Genomic DNA, 18,644 nt, shown 5'->3' with positions numbered 1-18,644 from the left:
GAATTTCAGCTTCGAAGGCATCCTCGATTCCCTCTCCGGAGGCATTACTTAGTACCACCTCTTTCGACATCATGTTCTCCTGTTACAAAGCCCAATTTTGTGCATTCTGAAAATTTTTGCCAGATTTTGGCCCAGGTATCAGGAGAACATGAAGCGAAAAGAGGTATTCTGAATTTCAGCTTCGAAGGCATCCTCGATTCCCTCTCCGGAGGCATTACTTAGTGCCACCTCTTTCGACATCATGTTCTCCTGTTACAAAGCCCAATTTTGTGCATTCTGAAAATTTTTGCCAGATTTTGGCCCAGGTATCAGGAGAACATGAAGCGAAAAGAGGTATTCTGAATTTCAGCTTCGAAGGCATCGCCTTAAAGTTGCAAATAAGAGGCGCTCCAAAATTCTGCGTCTCTTCGTTAAACAGTGACTGCCTCGAAACCTCTGCGCCACTTCTCGCTCTTTAATTTGCTCTCCGGAGACATTACATAGTGCCACCTCCTTCGACATCATGTTCTCCTGTTACAAAGCCCAATTTTGTGCATTCTGAAAATTTTTGCCAGATTTTGGCCCAGGTATCAGGAGAACATGAAGCGAAAAGAGGTATTCTGAATTTCAGCTTCGAAGGCATCCTCGATTCCCTCTCCGGAGGCATTACTTAGTGCCACCTCTTTCGACATCATGTTCTCCTGTTACAAAGCCCAATTTTGTGCATTCTGAAAATTTTTGCCAGATTTTGGCCCAGGTATCAGGAGAACATGAAGCGAAAAGAGGTATTCTGAATTTCAGCTTCGAAGGCATCGCCTTAAAGTTGCAAATAAGAGGCGCTCCAAAATTCTGCGTCTCTTCGTTAAACAGTGACTGCCTCGAAACCTCTGCGCCACTTCTCGCTCTTTAATTTGCTCTCCGGAGACATTACATAGTGCCACCTCCTTCGACATCATGTTCTCCTGTTACAAAGCCCAATTTTGTGCATTCTGAAAATTTTTGCCAGATTTTGGCCCAGGTATCAGGAGAACATGAAGCGAAAAGAGGTATTCTGAATTTCAGCTTCGAAGGCATCCTCGATTCCCTCTCCGGAGGCATTACTTAGTGCCACCTCTTTCGACATCATGTTCTCCTGTTACAAAGCCCAATTTTGTGCATTCTGAAAATTTTTGCCAGATTTTGGCCCAGGTATCAGGAGAACATGAAGCGAAAGGAGGTATTCTGAATTTCAGCTTCGAAGGCATCCTCGATTCTCTCTCCGAAGACATTACTTAGTGCCACCTCTTTCGACATCATGTTCTCCTGTTACAAAGCCCAATTTTGTGCATTCTGAAAATTTTTGCCAGATTTTGGCCCAGGTATCAGGAGAACATGAAGCGAAAAGAGGTATTCTGAATTTCAGCTTCGAAGGCATCCTCGATTCCCTCTCCGGAGGCATTACTTAGTGCCACCTCTTTCGACATCATGTTCTCCTGTTACAAAGCCCAATTTTGTGCATTCTGAAAATTTGTGCCAGATTTTGGCCCAGGTATCAGGAGAACATGAAGCGAAAAGAGGTATTCTGAATTTCAGCTTCGAAGGCATCGCCTTAAAGTTGCAAATAAGAGGCGCTCCAAAATTCTGCGTCTCTTCGTTAAACAGTGACTGCCTCGAAACCTCTGCGCCACTTCTCGCTCTTTAATTTGCTCTCCGGAGACATTACATAGTGCCACCTCCTTCGACATCATGTTCTCCTGTTACAAAGCCCAATTTTGTGCATTCTGAAAATTTTTGCCAGATTTTGGCCCAGGTATCAGGAGAACATGAAGCGAAAAGAGGTATTCTGAATTTCAGCTTCGAAGGCATCCTCGATTCCCTCTCCGGAGGCATTACTTAGTGCCACCTCTTTCGACATCATGTTCTCCTGTTACAAAGCCCAATTTTGTGCATTCTGAAAATTTTTGCCAGATTTTGGCCCAGGTATCAGGAGAACATGAAGCGAAAAGAGGTATTCTGAATTTCAGCTTCGAAGGCATCCTCGATTCCCTCTCCGGAGGCATTACTTAGTGCCACCTCTTTCGACATCATGTTCTCCTGTTACAAAGCCCAATTTTGTGCATTCTGAAAATTTTTGCCAGATTTTGGCCCAGGTATCAGGAGAACATGAAGCGAAAAGAGGTATTCTGAATTTCAGCTTCGAAGGCATCGCCTTAAAGTTGCAAATAAGAGGCGCTCCAAAATTCTGCGTCTCTTCGTTAAACAGTGACTGCCTCGAAACCTCTGCGCCACTTCTCGCTCTTTAATTTGCTCTCCGGAGACATTACATAGTGCCACCTCCTTCGACATCATGTTCTCCTGTTACAAAGCCCAATTTTGTGCATTCTGAAAATTTTTGCCAGATTTTGGCCCAGGTATCAGGAGAACATGAAGCGAAAAGAGGTATTCTGAATTTCAGCTTCGAAGGCATCCTCGATTCCCTCTCCGGAGGCATTACTTAGTACCACCTCTTTCGACATCATGTTCTCCTGTTACAAAGCCCAATTTTGTGCATTCTGAAAATTTTTGCCAGATTTTGGCCCAGGTATCAGGAGAACATGAAGCGAAAAGAGGTATTCTGAATTTCAGCTTCGAAGGCATCCTCGATTCCCTCTCCGGAGGCATTACTTAGTGCCACCTCTTTCGACATCATGTTCTCCTGTTACAAAGCCCAATTTTGTGCATTCTGAAAATTTTTGCCAGATTTTGGCCCAGGTATCAGGAGAACATGAAGCGAAAAGAGGTATTCTGAATTTCAGCTTCGAAGGCATCGCCTTAAAGTTGCAAATAAGAGGCGCTCCAAAATTCTGCGTCTCTTCGTTAAACAGTGACTGCCTCGAAACCTCTGCGCCACTTCTCGCTCTTTAATTTGCTCTCCGGAGACATTACATAGTGCCACCTCCTTCGACATCATGTTCTCCTGTTACAAAGCCCAATTTTGTGCATTCTGAAAATTTTTGCCAGATTTTGGCCCAGGTATCAGGAGAACATGAAGCGAAAAGAGGTATTCTGAATTTCAGCTTCGAAGGCATCCTCGATTCCCTCTCCGGAGGCATTACTTAGTGCCACCTCTTTCGACATCATGTTCTCCTGTTACAAAGCCCAATTTTGTGCATTCTGAAAATTTTTGCCAGATTTTGGCCCAGGTATCAGGAGAACATGAAGCGAAAAGAGGTATTCTGAATTTCAGCTTCGAAGGCATCGCCTTAAAGTTGCAAATAAGAGGCGCTCCAAAATTCTGCGTCTCTTCGTTAAACAGTGACTGCCTCGAAACCTCTGCGCCACTTCTCGCTCTTTAATTTGCTCTCCGGAGACATTACATAGTGCCACCTCCTTCGACATCATGTTCTCCTGTTACAAAGCCCAATTTTGTGCATTCTGAAAATTTTTGCCAGATTTTGGCCCAGGTATCAGGAGAACATGAAGCGAAAAGAGGTATTCTGAATTTCAGCTTCGAAGGCATCCTCGATTCCCTCTCCGGAGGCATTACTTAGTGCCACCTCTTTCGACATCATGTTCTCCTGTTACAAAGCCCAATTTTGTGCATTCTGAAAATTTTTGCCAGATTTTGGCCCAGGTATCAGGAGAACATGAAGCGAAAAGAGGTATTCTGAATTTCAGCTTCGAAGGCATCCTCGATTCCCTCTCCGGAGGCATTACTTAGTGCCACCTCTTTCGACATCATGTTCTCCTGTTACAAAGCCCAATTTTGTGCATTCTGAAAATTTTTGCCAGATTTTGGCCCAGGTATCAGGAGAACATGAAGCGAAAAGAGGTATTCTGAATTTCAGCTTCGAAGGCATCGCCTTAAAGTTGCAAATAAGAGGCGCTCCAAAATTCTGCGTCTCTTCGTTAAACAGTGACTGCCTCGAAACCTCTGCGCCACTTCTCGCTCTTTAATTTGCTCTCCGGAGACATTACATAGTGCCACCTCCTTCGACATCATGTTCTCCTGTTACAAAGCCCAATTTTGTGCATTCTGAAAATTTTTGCCAGATTTTGGCCCAGGTATCAGGAGAACATGAAGCGAAAAGAGGTATTCTGAATTTCAGCTTCGAAGGCATCCTCGATTCCCTCTCCGGAGGCATTACTTAGTGCCACCTCTTTCGACATCATGTTCTCCTGTTACAAAGCCCAATTTTGTGCATTCTGAAAATTTTTGCCAGATTTTGGCCCAGGTATCAGGAGAACATGAAGCGAAAAGAGGTATTCTGAATTTCAGCTTCGAAGGCATCCTCGATTCCCTCTCCGGAGGCATTACTTAGTGCCACCTCTTTCGACATCATGTTCTCCTGTTACAAAGCCCAATTTTGTGCATTCTGAAAATTTTTGCCAGATTTTGGCCCAGGTATCAGGAGAACATGAAGCGAAAAGAGGTATTCTGAATTTCAGCTTCGAAGGCATCGCCTTAAAGTTGCAAATAAGAGGCGCTCCAAAATTCTGCGTCTCTTCGTTAAACAGTGACTGCCTCGAAACCTCTGCGCCACTTCTCGCTCTTTAATTTACTCTCCGGAGACATTACTTAGTGCCACCTCCTTCGACATCATGTTCTCCTGTTACAAAGCCCAATTTTGTGCATTCTGAAAATTTTTGCCAGATTTTGGCCCAGGTATCAGGAGAACATGAAGCGGAAAGAGGTATTCTGAATTTCAGCTTCGAAGGCATCCTCGATTCCCTCTCCGGAGGCATTACTTAGTGCCACCTCTTTCGACATCATGTTCTCCTGTTACAAAGCCCAATTTTGTGCATTCTGAAAATTTTTGCCAGATTTTGGCCCAGGTATCAGGAGAACATGAAGCGAAAAGAGGTATTCTGAATTTCAGCTTCGAAGGCATCCTCGGTTCCCTCTCCGGAGGCATTACTTAGTGCCACCTCTTTCGACATCATGTTCTCCTGTTACAAAGCCCAATTTTGTGCATTCTGAAAATTTTTGCCAGATTTTGGCCCAGGTATCAGGAGAACATGAAGCGAAAGGAGGTATTCTGAATTTCAGCTTCGAAGGCATCCTCGATTCTCTCTCCGAAGACATTACTTAGTGCCACCTCTTTCGACATCATGTTCTCCTGTTACAAAGCCCAATTTTGTGCATTCTGAAAATTTTTGCCAGATTTTGGCCCAGGTATCAGGAGAACATGAAGCGAAAAGAGGTATTCTGAATTTCAGCTTCGAAGGCATCCTCGATTCCCTCTCCGGAGGCATTACTTAGTGCCACCTCTTTCGACATCATGTTCTCCTGTTACAAAGCCCAATTTTGTGCATTCTGAAAATTTTTGCCAGATTTTGGCCCAGGTATCAGGAGAACATGAAGCGAAAAGAGGTATTCTGAATTTCAGCTTCGAAGGCATCGCCTTAAAGTTGCAAATAAGAGGCGCTCCAAAATTCTGCGTCTCTTCGTTAAACAGTGACTGCCTCGAAACCTCTGCGCCACTTCTCGCTCTTTAATTTGCTCTCCGGAGACATTACATAGTGCCACCTCCTTCGACATCATGTTCTCCTGTTACAAAGCCCAATTTTGTGCATTCTGAAAATTTTTGCCAGATTTTGGCCCAGGTATCAGGAGAACATGAAGCGAAAAGAGGTATTCTGAATTTCAGCTTCGAAGGCATCCTCGATTCCCTCTCCGGAGGCATTACTTAGTGCCACCTCTTTCGACATCATGTTCTCCTGTTACAAAGCCCAATTTTGTGCATTCTGAAAATTTTTGCCAGATTTTGGCCCAGGTATCAGGAGAACATGAAGCGAAAAGAGGTATTCTGAATTTCAGCTTCGAAGGCATCCTCGATTCCCTCTCCGGAGGCATTACTTAGTGCCACCTCTTTCGACATCATGTTCTCCTGTTACAAAGCCCAATTTTGTGCATTCTGAAAATTTTTGCCAGATTTTGGCCCAGGTATCAGGAGAACATGAAGCGAAAAGAGGTATTCTGAATTTCAGCTTCGAAGGCATCGCCTTAAAGTTGCAAATAAGAGGCGCTCCAAAATTCTGCGTCTCTTCGTTAAACAGTGACTGCCTCGAAACCTCTGCGCCACTTCTCGCTCTTTAATTTGCTCTCCGGAGACATTACATAGTGCCACCTCCTTCGACATCATGTTCTCCTGTTACAAAGCCCAATTTTGTGCATTCTGAAAATTTTTGCCAGATTTTGGCCCAGGTATCAGGAGAACATGAAGCGAAAAGAGGTATTCTGAATTTCAGCTTCGAAGGCATCCTCGATTCCCTCTCCGAAGACATTACTTAGTGCCACCTCTTTCGACATCATGTTCTCCTGTTACAAAGCCCAATTTTGTGCATTCTGAAAATTTTTGCCAGATTTTGGCCCAGGTATCAGGAGAACATGAAGCGAAAAGAGGTATTCTGAATTTCAGCTTCGAAGGCATCCTCGATTCCCTCTCCGAAGACATTACTTAGTGCCACCTCTTTCGACATCATGTTCTCCTGTTACAAAGCCCAATTTTGTGCATTCTGAAAATTTTTGCCAGATTTTGGCCCAGGTATCAGGAGAACATGAAGCGAAAGGAGGTATACTAAATTTCAGCTTCGAAGGCATCGCCTTAAAGTTGCAAATAAGAGGCGCTCCAAAATTCTGTGTCTCTTCGTTAAACAGTGACTGCCTCGAAACCTCTGCGCCACTTCTCGCTCTTTAATTTACTCTCCGGAGACATTACTTAGTGCCACCTCCTTCGACATCATGTTCTCCTGTTACAAAGCCCAATTTTGTGCATTCTGAAAATTTTTGCCAGATTTTGGCCCAGGTATCAGGAGAACATGAAGCGAAAAGAGGTATTCTGAATTTCAGCTTCGAAGGCATCCTCGATTCCCTCTCCGGAGGCATTACTTAGTGCCACCTCTTTCGACATCATGTTCTCCTGTTACAAAGCCCAATTTTGTGCATTCTGAAAATTTTTGCCAGATTTTGGCCCAGGTATCAGGAGAACATGAAGCGAAAAGAGGTATTCTGAATTTCAGCTTCGAAGGCATCCTCGATTCCCTCTCCGGAGGCATTACTTAGTGCCACCTCTTTCGACATCATGTTCTCCTGTTACAAAGCCCAATTTTGTGCATTCTGAAAATTTTTGCCAGATTTTGGCTCAGGTATCAGGAGAACATGAAGCGAAAAGAGGTATTCTGAATTTCAGCTTCGAAGGCATCCTCGATTCCCTCTCCGAAGACATTACTTAGTGCCACCTCTTTCGACATCATGTTCTCCTGTTACAAAGCCCAATTTTGTGCATTCTGAAAATTTTTGCCAGATTTTGGCCCAGGTATCAGGAGAACATGAAGCGAAAGGAGGTATACTAAATTTCAGCTTCGAAGGCATCGCCTTAAAGTTGCAAATAAGAGGCGCTCCAAAATTCTGCGTCTCTTCGTTAAACAGTGACTGCCTCGAAACCTCTGCGCCACTTCTCGCTCTTTAATTTACTCTCCGGAGACATTACTTTGTGCCATCTCTTTCCATGTCAAAATTTTCTTTAATATCGACTTATTAACAAAGGAAATCTATGGTATTCTTGAGGAAATACCATAGATATTTGAAATTTGGATAGGAATATGTAAAAGGTATTTCTGAATAATAATACAGTTTGTTTCAAGTATCTTTCAATATATTTGCATTAAAGGCCTTTACAGTGTTACAATAAAGTATAAGGTATATAAAGTCACTATTTTCTTGTGATTAGTATCAAGGTTTCCATCATTCCGTCGAAGTAATCCGAAGTTAAAACCTGTAAGAAGAAAAGTATTTTTAGTAACTTGACTTGTCTATTATTGAAAATGGGAGAAACGTTACAACATTTTGTCACGTATGAAAATATATTAGTAAAGGGAATAATTTTATTATGCAACATGTTGATTGAAATTAGTCGTTTTAGATTTTATATGTTTCCGGTAAGATTTAATATTAATTCCTACCACTTGTAGCATTGTAATCTTATTTTAGACTGAGTCGTTAATGTTGGGTGCGGCATGAAAATGGTAAGGGGGCTCGCGAGTAGGGATTGCATATTTACCGACTTTTTCAATTACCGGTAATGCAGTAAAATTTTCAATTCAAACCAATTAACCGGTAATTTACCGGTATTTTTTAAGGTACTGAATAGTTTTATGCCTGATAGGTCTATCCTATACCTGTTCTGTGCTATCACCTTGTGGAACTTCGTGTCACCACCCAAACTGTGTTACCAACCCATCTTTCGCCACTTTGTTGAAATTGTACTTAGTGAACAGAATTGAATACCAGAATATGTTTGAATCGTTCCCAGGTATCTGCGATGAAAGTCTGCTAATTTCCGTACTCTCGGATTCGATCCTGATGGATTCCGAACTACTGCAAACTATATTCTGAATTTCCATATTAATGCTAGGATCAACGGTATAAATTATTTGCTAAACGTAATTGGAGAGAAGCGGGACCAGGTACAACAATATAATTCAATGAAAACAATAACAAATACATATATTTCTCGAAATGTGATACACTTTGACGTTGGTGGTCATATTCTTTTACTTCCCATGTGTTTTTTTTTTGTTTTTCGTTTGAATGGATCGGATGGCGTGTCATTACAGACGCAGCGACATCATCTAACTCTTCCCTTTCTGTTTTTTTTCCATTTTTTTCCCTGTTTCGTTAATTTTCCCTCGTTTTGTTATCATCGTCGTTAACTCTAATTGGAGCAAAAAGCTGTCGTTTGCGTCTACCAGTGTGTCTAAATCCTCTACGATTTCATCCCTTTACGTTTTACTATTCGCGGGCTGTGGGCGTCGCGGCGCACGCATGCGCCCCGGCACTGTCTGCTCTGCTTATCGGCGCCTCTCGTTTCTTTCGATCATATCGAATTGTGCCGAGATCCAAGACCGGCCACTTAGAAAGCTACGGATGTACTTTAATTAATTAATAGCAACTTGTACTAGAAGGTACTTACAAATATTGATGATTCTTTTCGAGAAACGCGAACGAGTGTCTCTTTCTTTTCTCGGCTTTACATCGGACGACTATCGTCAGCTATCACGGCGATCGAAAGAAAGGGGGGGAAAAACAATCGAAATGCCTGTTGAATTTCTCACTTGCGATTTGCTATACGCTCGCTGCTGCCATGTAGGGTCGAATGATTTTCTCTCGCTGGTGTGGGGGGAAATTTCTGCCCGTTGTTTGTACGACTATCAGAACCGACGCGCCTGAGTAACTTGTCGAATACGATCTAATATGGATTCCGTCGAATAAGCTTTGCCTATGCACCAGAAAGAAAAAACGGCGCGGGTCGCGCTGCAATTGAATTCGAACGACCCATGCGAATCGTCGATGATCACCAGTCGCTCTTTTGCATCGCGTTGCTCCCTCGAGATCGCGCACCGCCACACTTGCGCTCCCCAGCGTCCACCGGTTTCACAGCTGTCGCGATATCGAGTGATTACACACTTTGATTACGGAACAGATAACAATTTTATTACTTCTACCGTTCATTCTTCCGCAGTCAAGCGAACAGATACGTTCAAACGAATTCTCTAGTCGCTTCTGGAGAATCGAATCGTTGGGCTGAACTTATAATCGACTGGCGACGCGAGATCCGCCCGCGTATAATACACTAATCAACTACAAAATTTTTTACATTGTACAACATGCATAAAATCTTGGCAAAAAAAAATGAACATATATGTATACAATAACAATGCGTAAAACAATTTTCCATAACGTCGACGTGATCGATTAGCACGGACGTCGCAGTCCGTCTAAAAAAGAAATTTACAATCGTAAAATATAATTGATTACATGGAGCTCCCGACGAACAATGCACTTCTCAATGATTCATGTGTAAAAAAAAAAAGAAAGAAAGAAATTGTCCGAAGCGAATCTGTCATTGACAAGGCCTTCCGCGAAACGAATTTCCTCGCTTTTGTATCTACAAATATACATACACGTCGCGTATATGCATCATATATACGTCATACGATATAATATTATAAGGCTAGAAGCTCTTCGAGGGTTCGCGGAGTAAAAAGATGAAGAAACCGATCGAACCGATAAAAAATAATGTAAACGACTGATAACAAGCGTAATGTAAAAAGGTCTTCTACTGGGAGCGTACTCTCAGTGTCGATTTCACGTCGCAAAAAGTGCTAAAAAACATATATATATTTATAATTATACTTGATTATTGTCACTGAGCGTTGCAACGAGCAGAATCGCTTATTTAACGCATCAACAGTATGTAAAATATTAATCGCATGTATTATCCATGGATGAAGGCGCTTGAGTGGGCTTCCCTCGTGATCACTTTTCTTTTCCCCGCTCACGATGACATACGGAATTTCGTAGTACAAGAGGAAGCAGCTACGAATAGAGATGCACTCCACGGTTTGTCTAAAGGTAGCCCTCCTTGGTGCACAATTTCAGCGATTAGACTTCAAAGTTAACAATGGAAGGTTACAGCCCCAATTCGTTTAAACAGAAGCATCCCTTTTTTTTTTAAAACAAATTACCGGACGTCCATAGAATAAATTTCATAACTTTCCTCTCATAACATTTTCGCTTTACGCTACGAAGTTCGCAAGAATATTTATACTTTGAATTGTAAAGAAGTTAATAGTACGATTCTCTTTTCCTTTCTTCCCCCCCCCCCTCCCCCCTTAAAATATGTACAAAAGAAGAGATTGAATTTCATACCCGTTGCTCGACGAGTCCGTCGGCCAATCGAAGGGCGGCGAGAACGATTTAATAAAAAAAAAAAATCAAGAGACGCGTCGCGACGCTTTCCCCGCACTCGAGCTGCATCGAGCGATTTTCAAATGGCATAAAACCGAGCGCCGAAACGAACATAGAGAAGTGACAGAACGTGTTACGTATGAAAAGGAAAGAAGCACTTGATCTACCTTACGATAAAAACAACTAGAATCACTTGTGTACCATCACCACGTGGGATACGCTACAGTAATTAACGTTTTCTTAGAGAACTAGGACCCTAGTCCGTGCGTAGAAAAGCGTCGTTCTCCCAAGTATCCTTCTTAATATGTTTGTTTTAATAAATCGCCGATTTGGACATTCTTCCCTCCCCCCCGGGCTTTCTCCAGGTCGCCGAAAGTGGTCGTTCCACGGAACGCGCACGCCGAAGGATTAGTAGTGGCGTAGAAGAATACAACTCGACTAGAATCAACTATCTGCCGCGGCAGTTCACTCTCTTTTTGTGCAAAATGCAAATGGAAGTTAGGTTTTGTACAAGGTTAAACCGAACAGAAGGCTACTCTTCTACGGAAGTGAAATTAGTAGACGTGCTCTGATAGCATGGGGCTGAGAGACCCGAGTATCTTCACGGGCCTATAGAACGCTAGACATTCCTTCAAAGTGGGCATGTAGGTTACAGGACCATGGTATCGGACGCAAAACGAAGAGCCACGGGTACTCTTTGAACACGCTACATACGCCACTTTGGAGGTCCCTGTACAGGCGAACGTAAATGTTTCCCGCTGTACAGGCGACCTTGAAAATGATCTACACAGGCGACCCTAGAGGTCCCATGTGCAGGTGATTCTAGGTACCTCTAGTGATCCTATTATCCCCAGACATCTGTACAGGTGATTCTACAGACACCTCGTGCACGTGACCCTGAAGATCTCCTGCCCGGGTCCCTCCATTGATTCTCTAAACGAGCAATGGCCCGGAGAAAGCGGGGGGACGGTCGAGAAAGCACTGAGGAAACGTTAGACCAAGGATTTATCCACGATCAGATGCGGGACCGCGGTTGTACGAGAAAGAAACAGAAGCTCGAGGAGCCAACGCGTGGCTAGGCGGCCGCTTCTTTCAACCAGACGATCGTTTACGCGCCTGTCTGTGCTCATATTTATACACTTTCTCGCTTATTACTCTAATCAGCTCCAGCCCGGCTCACGAGGCATTTTTCGGGGGCGGCGCGCGTGCCGGCGTTGCCCTGCGATTCAGACGTCCTCGGTGAAATCGAGCAGATTCCCTCGGATCCACTTATCAATTCGGTCTGACGAGGAGCGCAGCACGCGCACTGGTTACGTCCCTGTCTGCCGCCTCGCGTGTACAAGTAGAGACGCCTCTCTGTGTATGCAGATATATACGTAACGTCTGCGTACGTATACGTGTGCATACACGTGACGGGGATACTGTTATAGCGAGCCATGCATACCAATGGTCGCCGTTGGCATTGCGCCTTCGTTTGCACGTGCACGCACGGTTGCAGGCGTGCGGGCGACCTGTACACGCGCGCGCAGACCCACGCTTTACAGACAGGGCATACACACGTGCGTGTATGTACGCGCGTATACATATAATCTAACTATACATATATAACTATGTACACTTTTGGGGAGGGACGGGAGGAGGATTCGCCCCTCGGAGGGGCTGGACAGAGGGAGGTCGTGTCTGTGTGAGTGTGTGTGTGAGAGAGAAAGAGAGGGAATCGATGAATGGTAGAAGTCCCCGAAGGGTATCTTCGGGACTCCTTAGGAAAGTCGGCTCTGTCTTCAATCGTCGAGGATGGTCTTGTGATTCGGCGCGCTCCTTCCATTCCTTTCTATTTTCCTCTTTTCTCTTCCGGACTGGCGATACCTAAGTGCTGCGACTATGAAGTGTGGGAGGAGCTGGCGCAACAAACGCTCGTCTCTGCATCATTTTTAATCGCTGGAACGAGCTGTCGCTTGCACGCCGCGCTGTTAGACGTCCGTGTATTTGCTTAGCTTGTCGCGCAGCAGCATGTTCTCGTTCTTTAGCCGATCCAGCTCCTGTCGTAGGCCCATATTCTGCAAAAAAGACGCACGGCGGATCTTTAGTTTCGCTCCGCTGAGACGTTCGACGCACGGCGAAGCGTAATGAACACTGTGGCGCGAAAGGGAAACGATCCTTTCCCGACTGGAAGGATCAGGTGAAGTTGCACAGTGAGTTCGGCCTCCGCTGTGGAAGAGGCCAAGTGTCCTCTTCGACGCTCTAGGCGATTTACATTGGAAATGGGAGGAGCAGACCGAGAACGGTTTCCCCTGTCCGTTGCACCTCTGCAACTTCACCGATACGACCTGAAGGCTCGAGTTTTGCAGCGACGCGTGTTCTTTAACTTAAGAGGCGTGGGAAGATTTACTTCTTTCTCGAGGAAGCCGGCCCTGAGAGCGATCTGGTTCTCCTTCATGCGACGCGCGTCCCGTGATCGTTTCGCTGCCATGTTATTCTTCCTACGACGCGCCCAGTATTTGTCATCCTTCAGGTCATCCGGAACGAACTGCAACCAGTGGCGGATCATAGGGAACAAAAGGTCTCTAAGCGCCTATCAATGCAACCAGGGGTCTGAGGCCACTACAAACTACATACTCGGAGTAGCTGCAGTTCCTAGCCAACTTGCTGGACCCATTAACGTTCGCGAATTCTTCAATGAAAATCTTCCGCTCCTTTAATTCGAACGCGCCAGTAGTGTTAAGGAGGTCTCTGTGAGCCATAAGGTGCCAACGCTAGTGCCCTCGTACAATCGTTAATGGGTGAAAAAGTTTCGCCAGAACTCCAGCTACCCAGCTACTGACGGCACTTCGCCAGCACTGCCCTCGATCGCAGCTGATCGCAGTGCCGGTGAAACGTCGACAGCTGTCCCCCTTCTAAACGGGGCGAACGACTTTACACCACCCAGAGAAACCTCAAACATTTAAGCAATTCATCTGCAACAAAAGTCACTTCCCCTCACCAAAATCATTCTACGATTCGACTCGACGATCCCACTCGGTACTGGATCAAGAGAAGTGACCCTCACCTGCTTCCGTGATTTCTTGATCATCGGCTGGGGTTTCAGCTCCTCGTCGGAGAAGGCCCGGGTGCGTGGATCGAAGTCTCGCCCCGATGATGCCATCGAGAGCGCTGCAAGAGACAAAGCATATTGTAGCTTTCCGGCCGTCACGAGTGCTGGGGATCTGTCGCGCGTAGAAGGGGATAACCGACAGAATGCCGACGCTAGTCTATCTCAGCGTTTCCTAATTAAATTCTCCCACGGAACCCTTACAAGCTCGCTAAAATTTAGCGGAACCCCCAACTTCGATAGTTGTCTAAAAAAGAATTATATATATAATTATATTAACTTTTCGTATCTAACCCTTCGTGGTCGCACAGGGTGCATTTTTTCCCTTGCCAATATTTCTGTAAACTTCTGGACCTTAATATTAAAATTTAAAAATTTGGAGAATTCTAAAGAAAAAAATCGCTTCTTTCCAAAACTACTTTTTTTTCAACTAGAAATCTCATCATAGCAAAATTTATATTTTAAGAACATGTGACCACGGAGGGTTAAATTTTATTACGAGTTCGTCTCGCGGAGCACCAATTGGGAAACGCGACTATTTAATAGAGCAGAGTCTTACTAGAGTCCGCCGGCGAGGGTGGGTTCATGGTGTCGGGAGAGCAGCACTCGCTCGGCGACGGTGATCTCTCGCGTTTGGTGATGGGTTCCAGGTGAAGGCCGGCGGGCCCCTGGTGGCCAGGTGCCTCGGTGTTATTCATCTTGTGCAGCTGCCCGCTCTGCATCGTGCCCTGCCCGCCACCAGCCACGCCGTCCACGGGGATCCCGTTCTCGGACAGGAACTCGTCCAGGTCCACGTACTGCAACAGACCATCGTCTCCTTTCGTTTCGGATTCGAGCGATTGCTGAACAGGGTCGATCGTCGCTATCGAGGCTGGCTGGCGAGCCATCCACCGCGGTGATCCTCCGCAGAGGTTCGAGGCAATTTCAGGGCTACACTTGCGGGGAGATTCGAAAGTGTTGCTGGCTTTAACGCGCTGCATGTGTGTGTTTGAAACAGGGAAAGGGATAAGTGACGTGTTACTTTCTCTTTGGGGTGGTTACAGTTTGCGAACGTTCGGGGTGCGATCTAGTAAGCTAGGTACTAGAAGAAGTGGCAGACAGGGTCTCTGGAGTGTCGCTGGACTGGATTAAACGTAAATGCTGCGAGAACCACTGTTTCTATTATATCGTACGATATTTATCGAGCATTTCATCTTGTTTCAACTAGTTGTAAGAGATCTCCCCTTTCGGGTAGCTTTACGTTTAAACGAGTCGGGTATTTTGCAATCATTCTCCTGGGGGAAAAGTTTATAGCGTTTATTTAGAAGGGACGTGGTGTCGATTTACTCTAAAGCTCTGTGTGCTCTAATTCTACGAATCATTCTCTACGTTCTGCATAGAACCCGGGGGAAAGAAGTGAACTAGGTGACTGAACTGCTGACACTACGCTTCTACAGCAAGGGGATCGGCAAAGCAAGTGTCTTTGATAACCAATGATTAGCAGAGGGGAAGGCGAAATAAATCACAAAGAGCATTCCAGTGCTGTCTTCCGTCGTTTACAGTCTAGATCTGGGTTCTTCTAGGCGGGCTTACCGTATCGCGTTTTGTACATACATGGTTCAATACCTTCAGGTCGGCATCGTAGGGCAGAGTTTTGTCCCAGAGATTTGGGCCAAGGAAGGCGGCCTGCGCTTCCACGTTGCCCCATAGCTCTCCGTCTGCGTCCTTCTTCTCATCCAACCCATCCTTGCCTTGTTTCGCTGTAAAAACACAAGTTCCACCGCGTTACCAACGCGTGAAAGAGGATTCCCCTTCGAAAGCGACAGTGCTCGTTCGCTTTGCGATACAATTATCAAATATTCAATCGACGCACCCAGAGGGGGGAGCCAAGGAGCCCTGGCAACCCCCAAAGAAAACGGAAAAAGGATATTGACGTAACCACGCGTGACGTAATTCAACAGCTTTGTAAAAAGAAAACTGGATGTTATTTTTTAAATAAACTTTTATAATCCCCTAACGAATTTTGTTGAATTCGCTTTAAGAATATCCCTTCAACTCGGCTTCCCCCAAAATTAAATCCTCGGTGCGCCACTGATTCAATTCATGCTGTTCCATTGTCTCTTCTTTAACTTGTTTTTTGCTCTCGAATCTAAAGACGCATAGGAAGGATCCTCGCGATAGAATCGCGAAACGTTCAAGGATATAGCCGTCCGGCGACGTTTCGAGACCATCGCGAATAATTAACGCAGTTTCGGGGCAAAAAAAGACGCGGAAGGAAGGCGGCGAAACGAGGAAGAGGCAGAGAGCCGAGCGGAGGACGGCGGGCGAGGGCCCACTATTTTTGGAGGAGCATCTCCAAGGCCGTCGAGCATTCGCGCGCTCCTCCTTCTCGGTTCTTCTACGAAGCGACTTCTGACGGACCTCTTCCGACAACGGGGCAGAAAATGGCGCGGGAATCGAGGGGACGTGTCGTCGCGTATTCCAAGGTCGGGCTCCGCGATAAAAGCGCGGATCAAAGAGGCTCCCCGAGCCTCAAAAGAGACGTTCAAAGGCTCGTTTCTTAAAGAACGTTACTCTCAAGGACCATCCGATTGATCCTTTCTCTACCGTTAACGCTCCCTTCGCCCCCCGCGCGTAAGCAACCCGCTCCGCAACCGCGAGTTTAGTTTTTAATTGTTTTAATAGTTTTTAATTGAGCGTTTCGGGCGAAGAGGACCATTTCTGTTTATTCAAAACTCCGGGAAGGCCGAGGGTGCGCGGGAGGGATCTCCTCTCCGTGGAAGATCCGAGGCTGGCGCGCGATTAAAAGCTCCGGGGACGGTTTTAAACGGCTAATAACCATACACGGACTACGCCGCCGGGTTTCTCCGTGCACGCCAGCTAAACAACTAAACAACGACAGCTCGCAATTTGGTTCAAGGCTGCTGGTCGTCGCCAGCTCTGCGGAACTAATCTCGCGTTGCGTGGCGGCCGCCTAGAACGCGAGGACCGAGAGCCGGCCGCCGAAGCGACGGGCGAGGGGGGAGGGCAGACGAGCCGAACGAGAGGAGGCTGGAGAGTGTGAAATTCGAGGAGGAACGAGGCGGAAAAGCAGCCAGAGGGCCCTAGGAAAGCCAAATCGCTGGAGAACAGAGTGGAAACGAGAGGGAAATTGAAGGAAACGGGGGAAAGTGGGGCAGCGAAACAAAGAGCGATAGGGGACTGGTGAATGTATCCCAAGAAGGAGGACGCTGGAGAGCTGATGGAGGACGAAGGGATAGAGTAATAGGGTAATAAGTAAAAGGGAGAAGTTGAACTTGAGAAATGGAGGATGCAGGTGAGTGCATAGAATTAATGGAACGCGAGAAGAAACGAGGCAGAGTAGCGAACGCTTCAGATTTTGGGAGATGCAAGGTGTATGGTCCTCCAGGTGAAGGCGTAAAAAGGTAATCCCACTGTTGGGGTGGCAAATAGAAGAAGGGAGTACACGCAACGCTGATGAATTTCAAGCAGGAGGTGGCGATAAATGTAGGAACAGAGGAAACGAGGGCCGAAGAGGTGGCGGAGGACGGGCGCAGCGGTGGAGTCGGTGAAATTCGAGAAGAAACGGAGAGAATACTAACGATGGCGAGGTGCACTGTGGGTTTCAGGTAAATCCGATCGGCGAGGAGAAGCGAAGTGGTGAAGCGCGAGGCAAACAAAGGGAAATAGAAGTTAGTGGTGAAGTTGTGGAATAATCTGACTAGTCGAGGGAAGAAGCCTTTAATGCAATTCCATCGAGAACTACGATTCTGCCAACGTAGAAAGTAGAGTCTCAAAAGAATCTCTGCGGACGAAATGCAGATGATCGATCTCGTTTCGACAGCACGATGTCGCCTGCTGACATCAAATATTCTTGGCTATTCTTCTCACTCGATGTGAATTTTTGAACTCGTTGAATGAAGTTTCTCGACGCTACGTCAGGCTGAATCTTTTCACTCGATTAGTCGATCGCGAGCTACGTATTGACGGCTACGTTCTTAAATCGGGTTCAGCAACTCGGATGCGCGATCTTCAATAAGTCAATTGAACTTTTCGTATTGGAATCAAGCGCTCGACAGCTACAGCCGTTCGAAAAAGGACGCCGGTCCATGGAAAACTACTGCAGGCACCAGACGAAAACTATAATTCAGCCGCGAATATTAAATGTCAGCTTCCTTCTCCGTGACAGATAACTTATCAGCGAAGCGATGAAAGATCAGCATTCGAATCAGCCGGAGGATCTTGTCTGAATCCGAATCTTATCCAAGGGGTGGCGGATCATCGAGCTGGCCGAGTTCCTGCTTAGGGATGCCACGCAACGAAAGAGAGGATGCAGCGAGAAGGGTGTTCGTCGCGATCGGCAGCTGAGCTCCGAGTCCGAATGTCAGGCCGGAGACTATTTCCGTTAACGGGAGAACCAGTTCTTCGCTCTACTCCTTCGTTACACCGAGAGCGTGCCTCTAATTACTACGTTCCTTGTCTTGTCCTCTCCTCTCATCTCCTCTCCGTCATCCCGATCCGCCCCCCTCGCCCTCGGCAACATACTCCTTTACGTAATCGGCAACACGCGAGCGTTTTACCTGGCTCAAGTACGGAATGAGTCACGAGCCCCGAGAGGTGATAGAAAAGTCGTAACGATTCATCGTCGCCGTCTATTCGTCCACGAGATTTGGAAGATATTAAACGATCAGATAGATCGTTGTAGAAATAAGGGACTCAAGATCTTTATGCTTTCCTGCTTTCTTATTGTTCAAGCTGGTCTATTCCTCAGCAACCTTTATTCCAAGAGTTCTTTTAGAAGATACTACTGTGTACCTTCCCTCTTCTTTAATCGCGTTCAATTCCTATGTAAATATTCAGGGTGCAGTCGAGCTCGTGGTGCAAAAG

At 45.9% G+C, this 18,644-nt stretch overlaps 1 protein-coding gene across 7 annotated transcripts in view; it reads right to left on the bottom strand.

The window, feature by feature from the left end:
• Positions 1-8,420: 8,420 nt before the first annotated feature.
• The window catches only part of LOC143375098 (thyrotroph embryonic factor), a 92,300-nt gene continuing 82,076 nt past the window's right edge, over positions 8,421-18,644 (bottom strand). For 3 of the 7 annotated variants that reach the window (XM_076823870.1, XM_076823871.1, XM_076823865.1), the window contains 5 exons: positions 15,372-15,517; positions 14,338-14,575; positions 13,671-13,840; positions 13,080-13,217; positions 8,421-12,747 (listed from right to left, as the gene is read on the bottom strand). In XM_076823870.1, the coding sequence (XP_076679985.1) occupies positions 12,661-12,747; positions 13,080-13,217; positions 13,671-13,840; positions 14,338-14,575; positions 15,372-15,517 (779 nt within the window). In that variant the 3' untranslated portion in view covers positions 8,421-12,660. The remainder of the gene's footprint in view (positions 12,748-13,079; positions 13,218-13,670; positions 13,841-14,337; positions 14,576-15,371; positions 15,518-18,644) is intronic. The other 4 variants (XM_076823872.1, XM_076823867.1, XM_076823866.1 and 1 more) reach the window with 3 other exon arrangements.

This window comes from Andrena cerasifolii, chromosome 12 (assembly GCF_050908995.1).
Source record: "Andrena cerasifolii isolate SP2316 chromosome 12, iyAndCera1_principal, whole genome shotgun sequence".
Taxonomy (NCBI): domain Eukaryota; kingdom Metazoa; phylum Arthropoda; class Insecta; order Hymenoptera; family Andrenidae; genus Andrena; species Andrena cerasifolii.
Note: the sequence above shows the minus strand (reverse complement) of the source record. Positions and strands in the feature narration are given on the sequence as shown.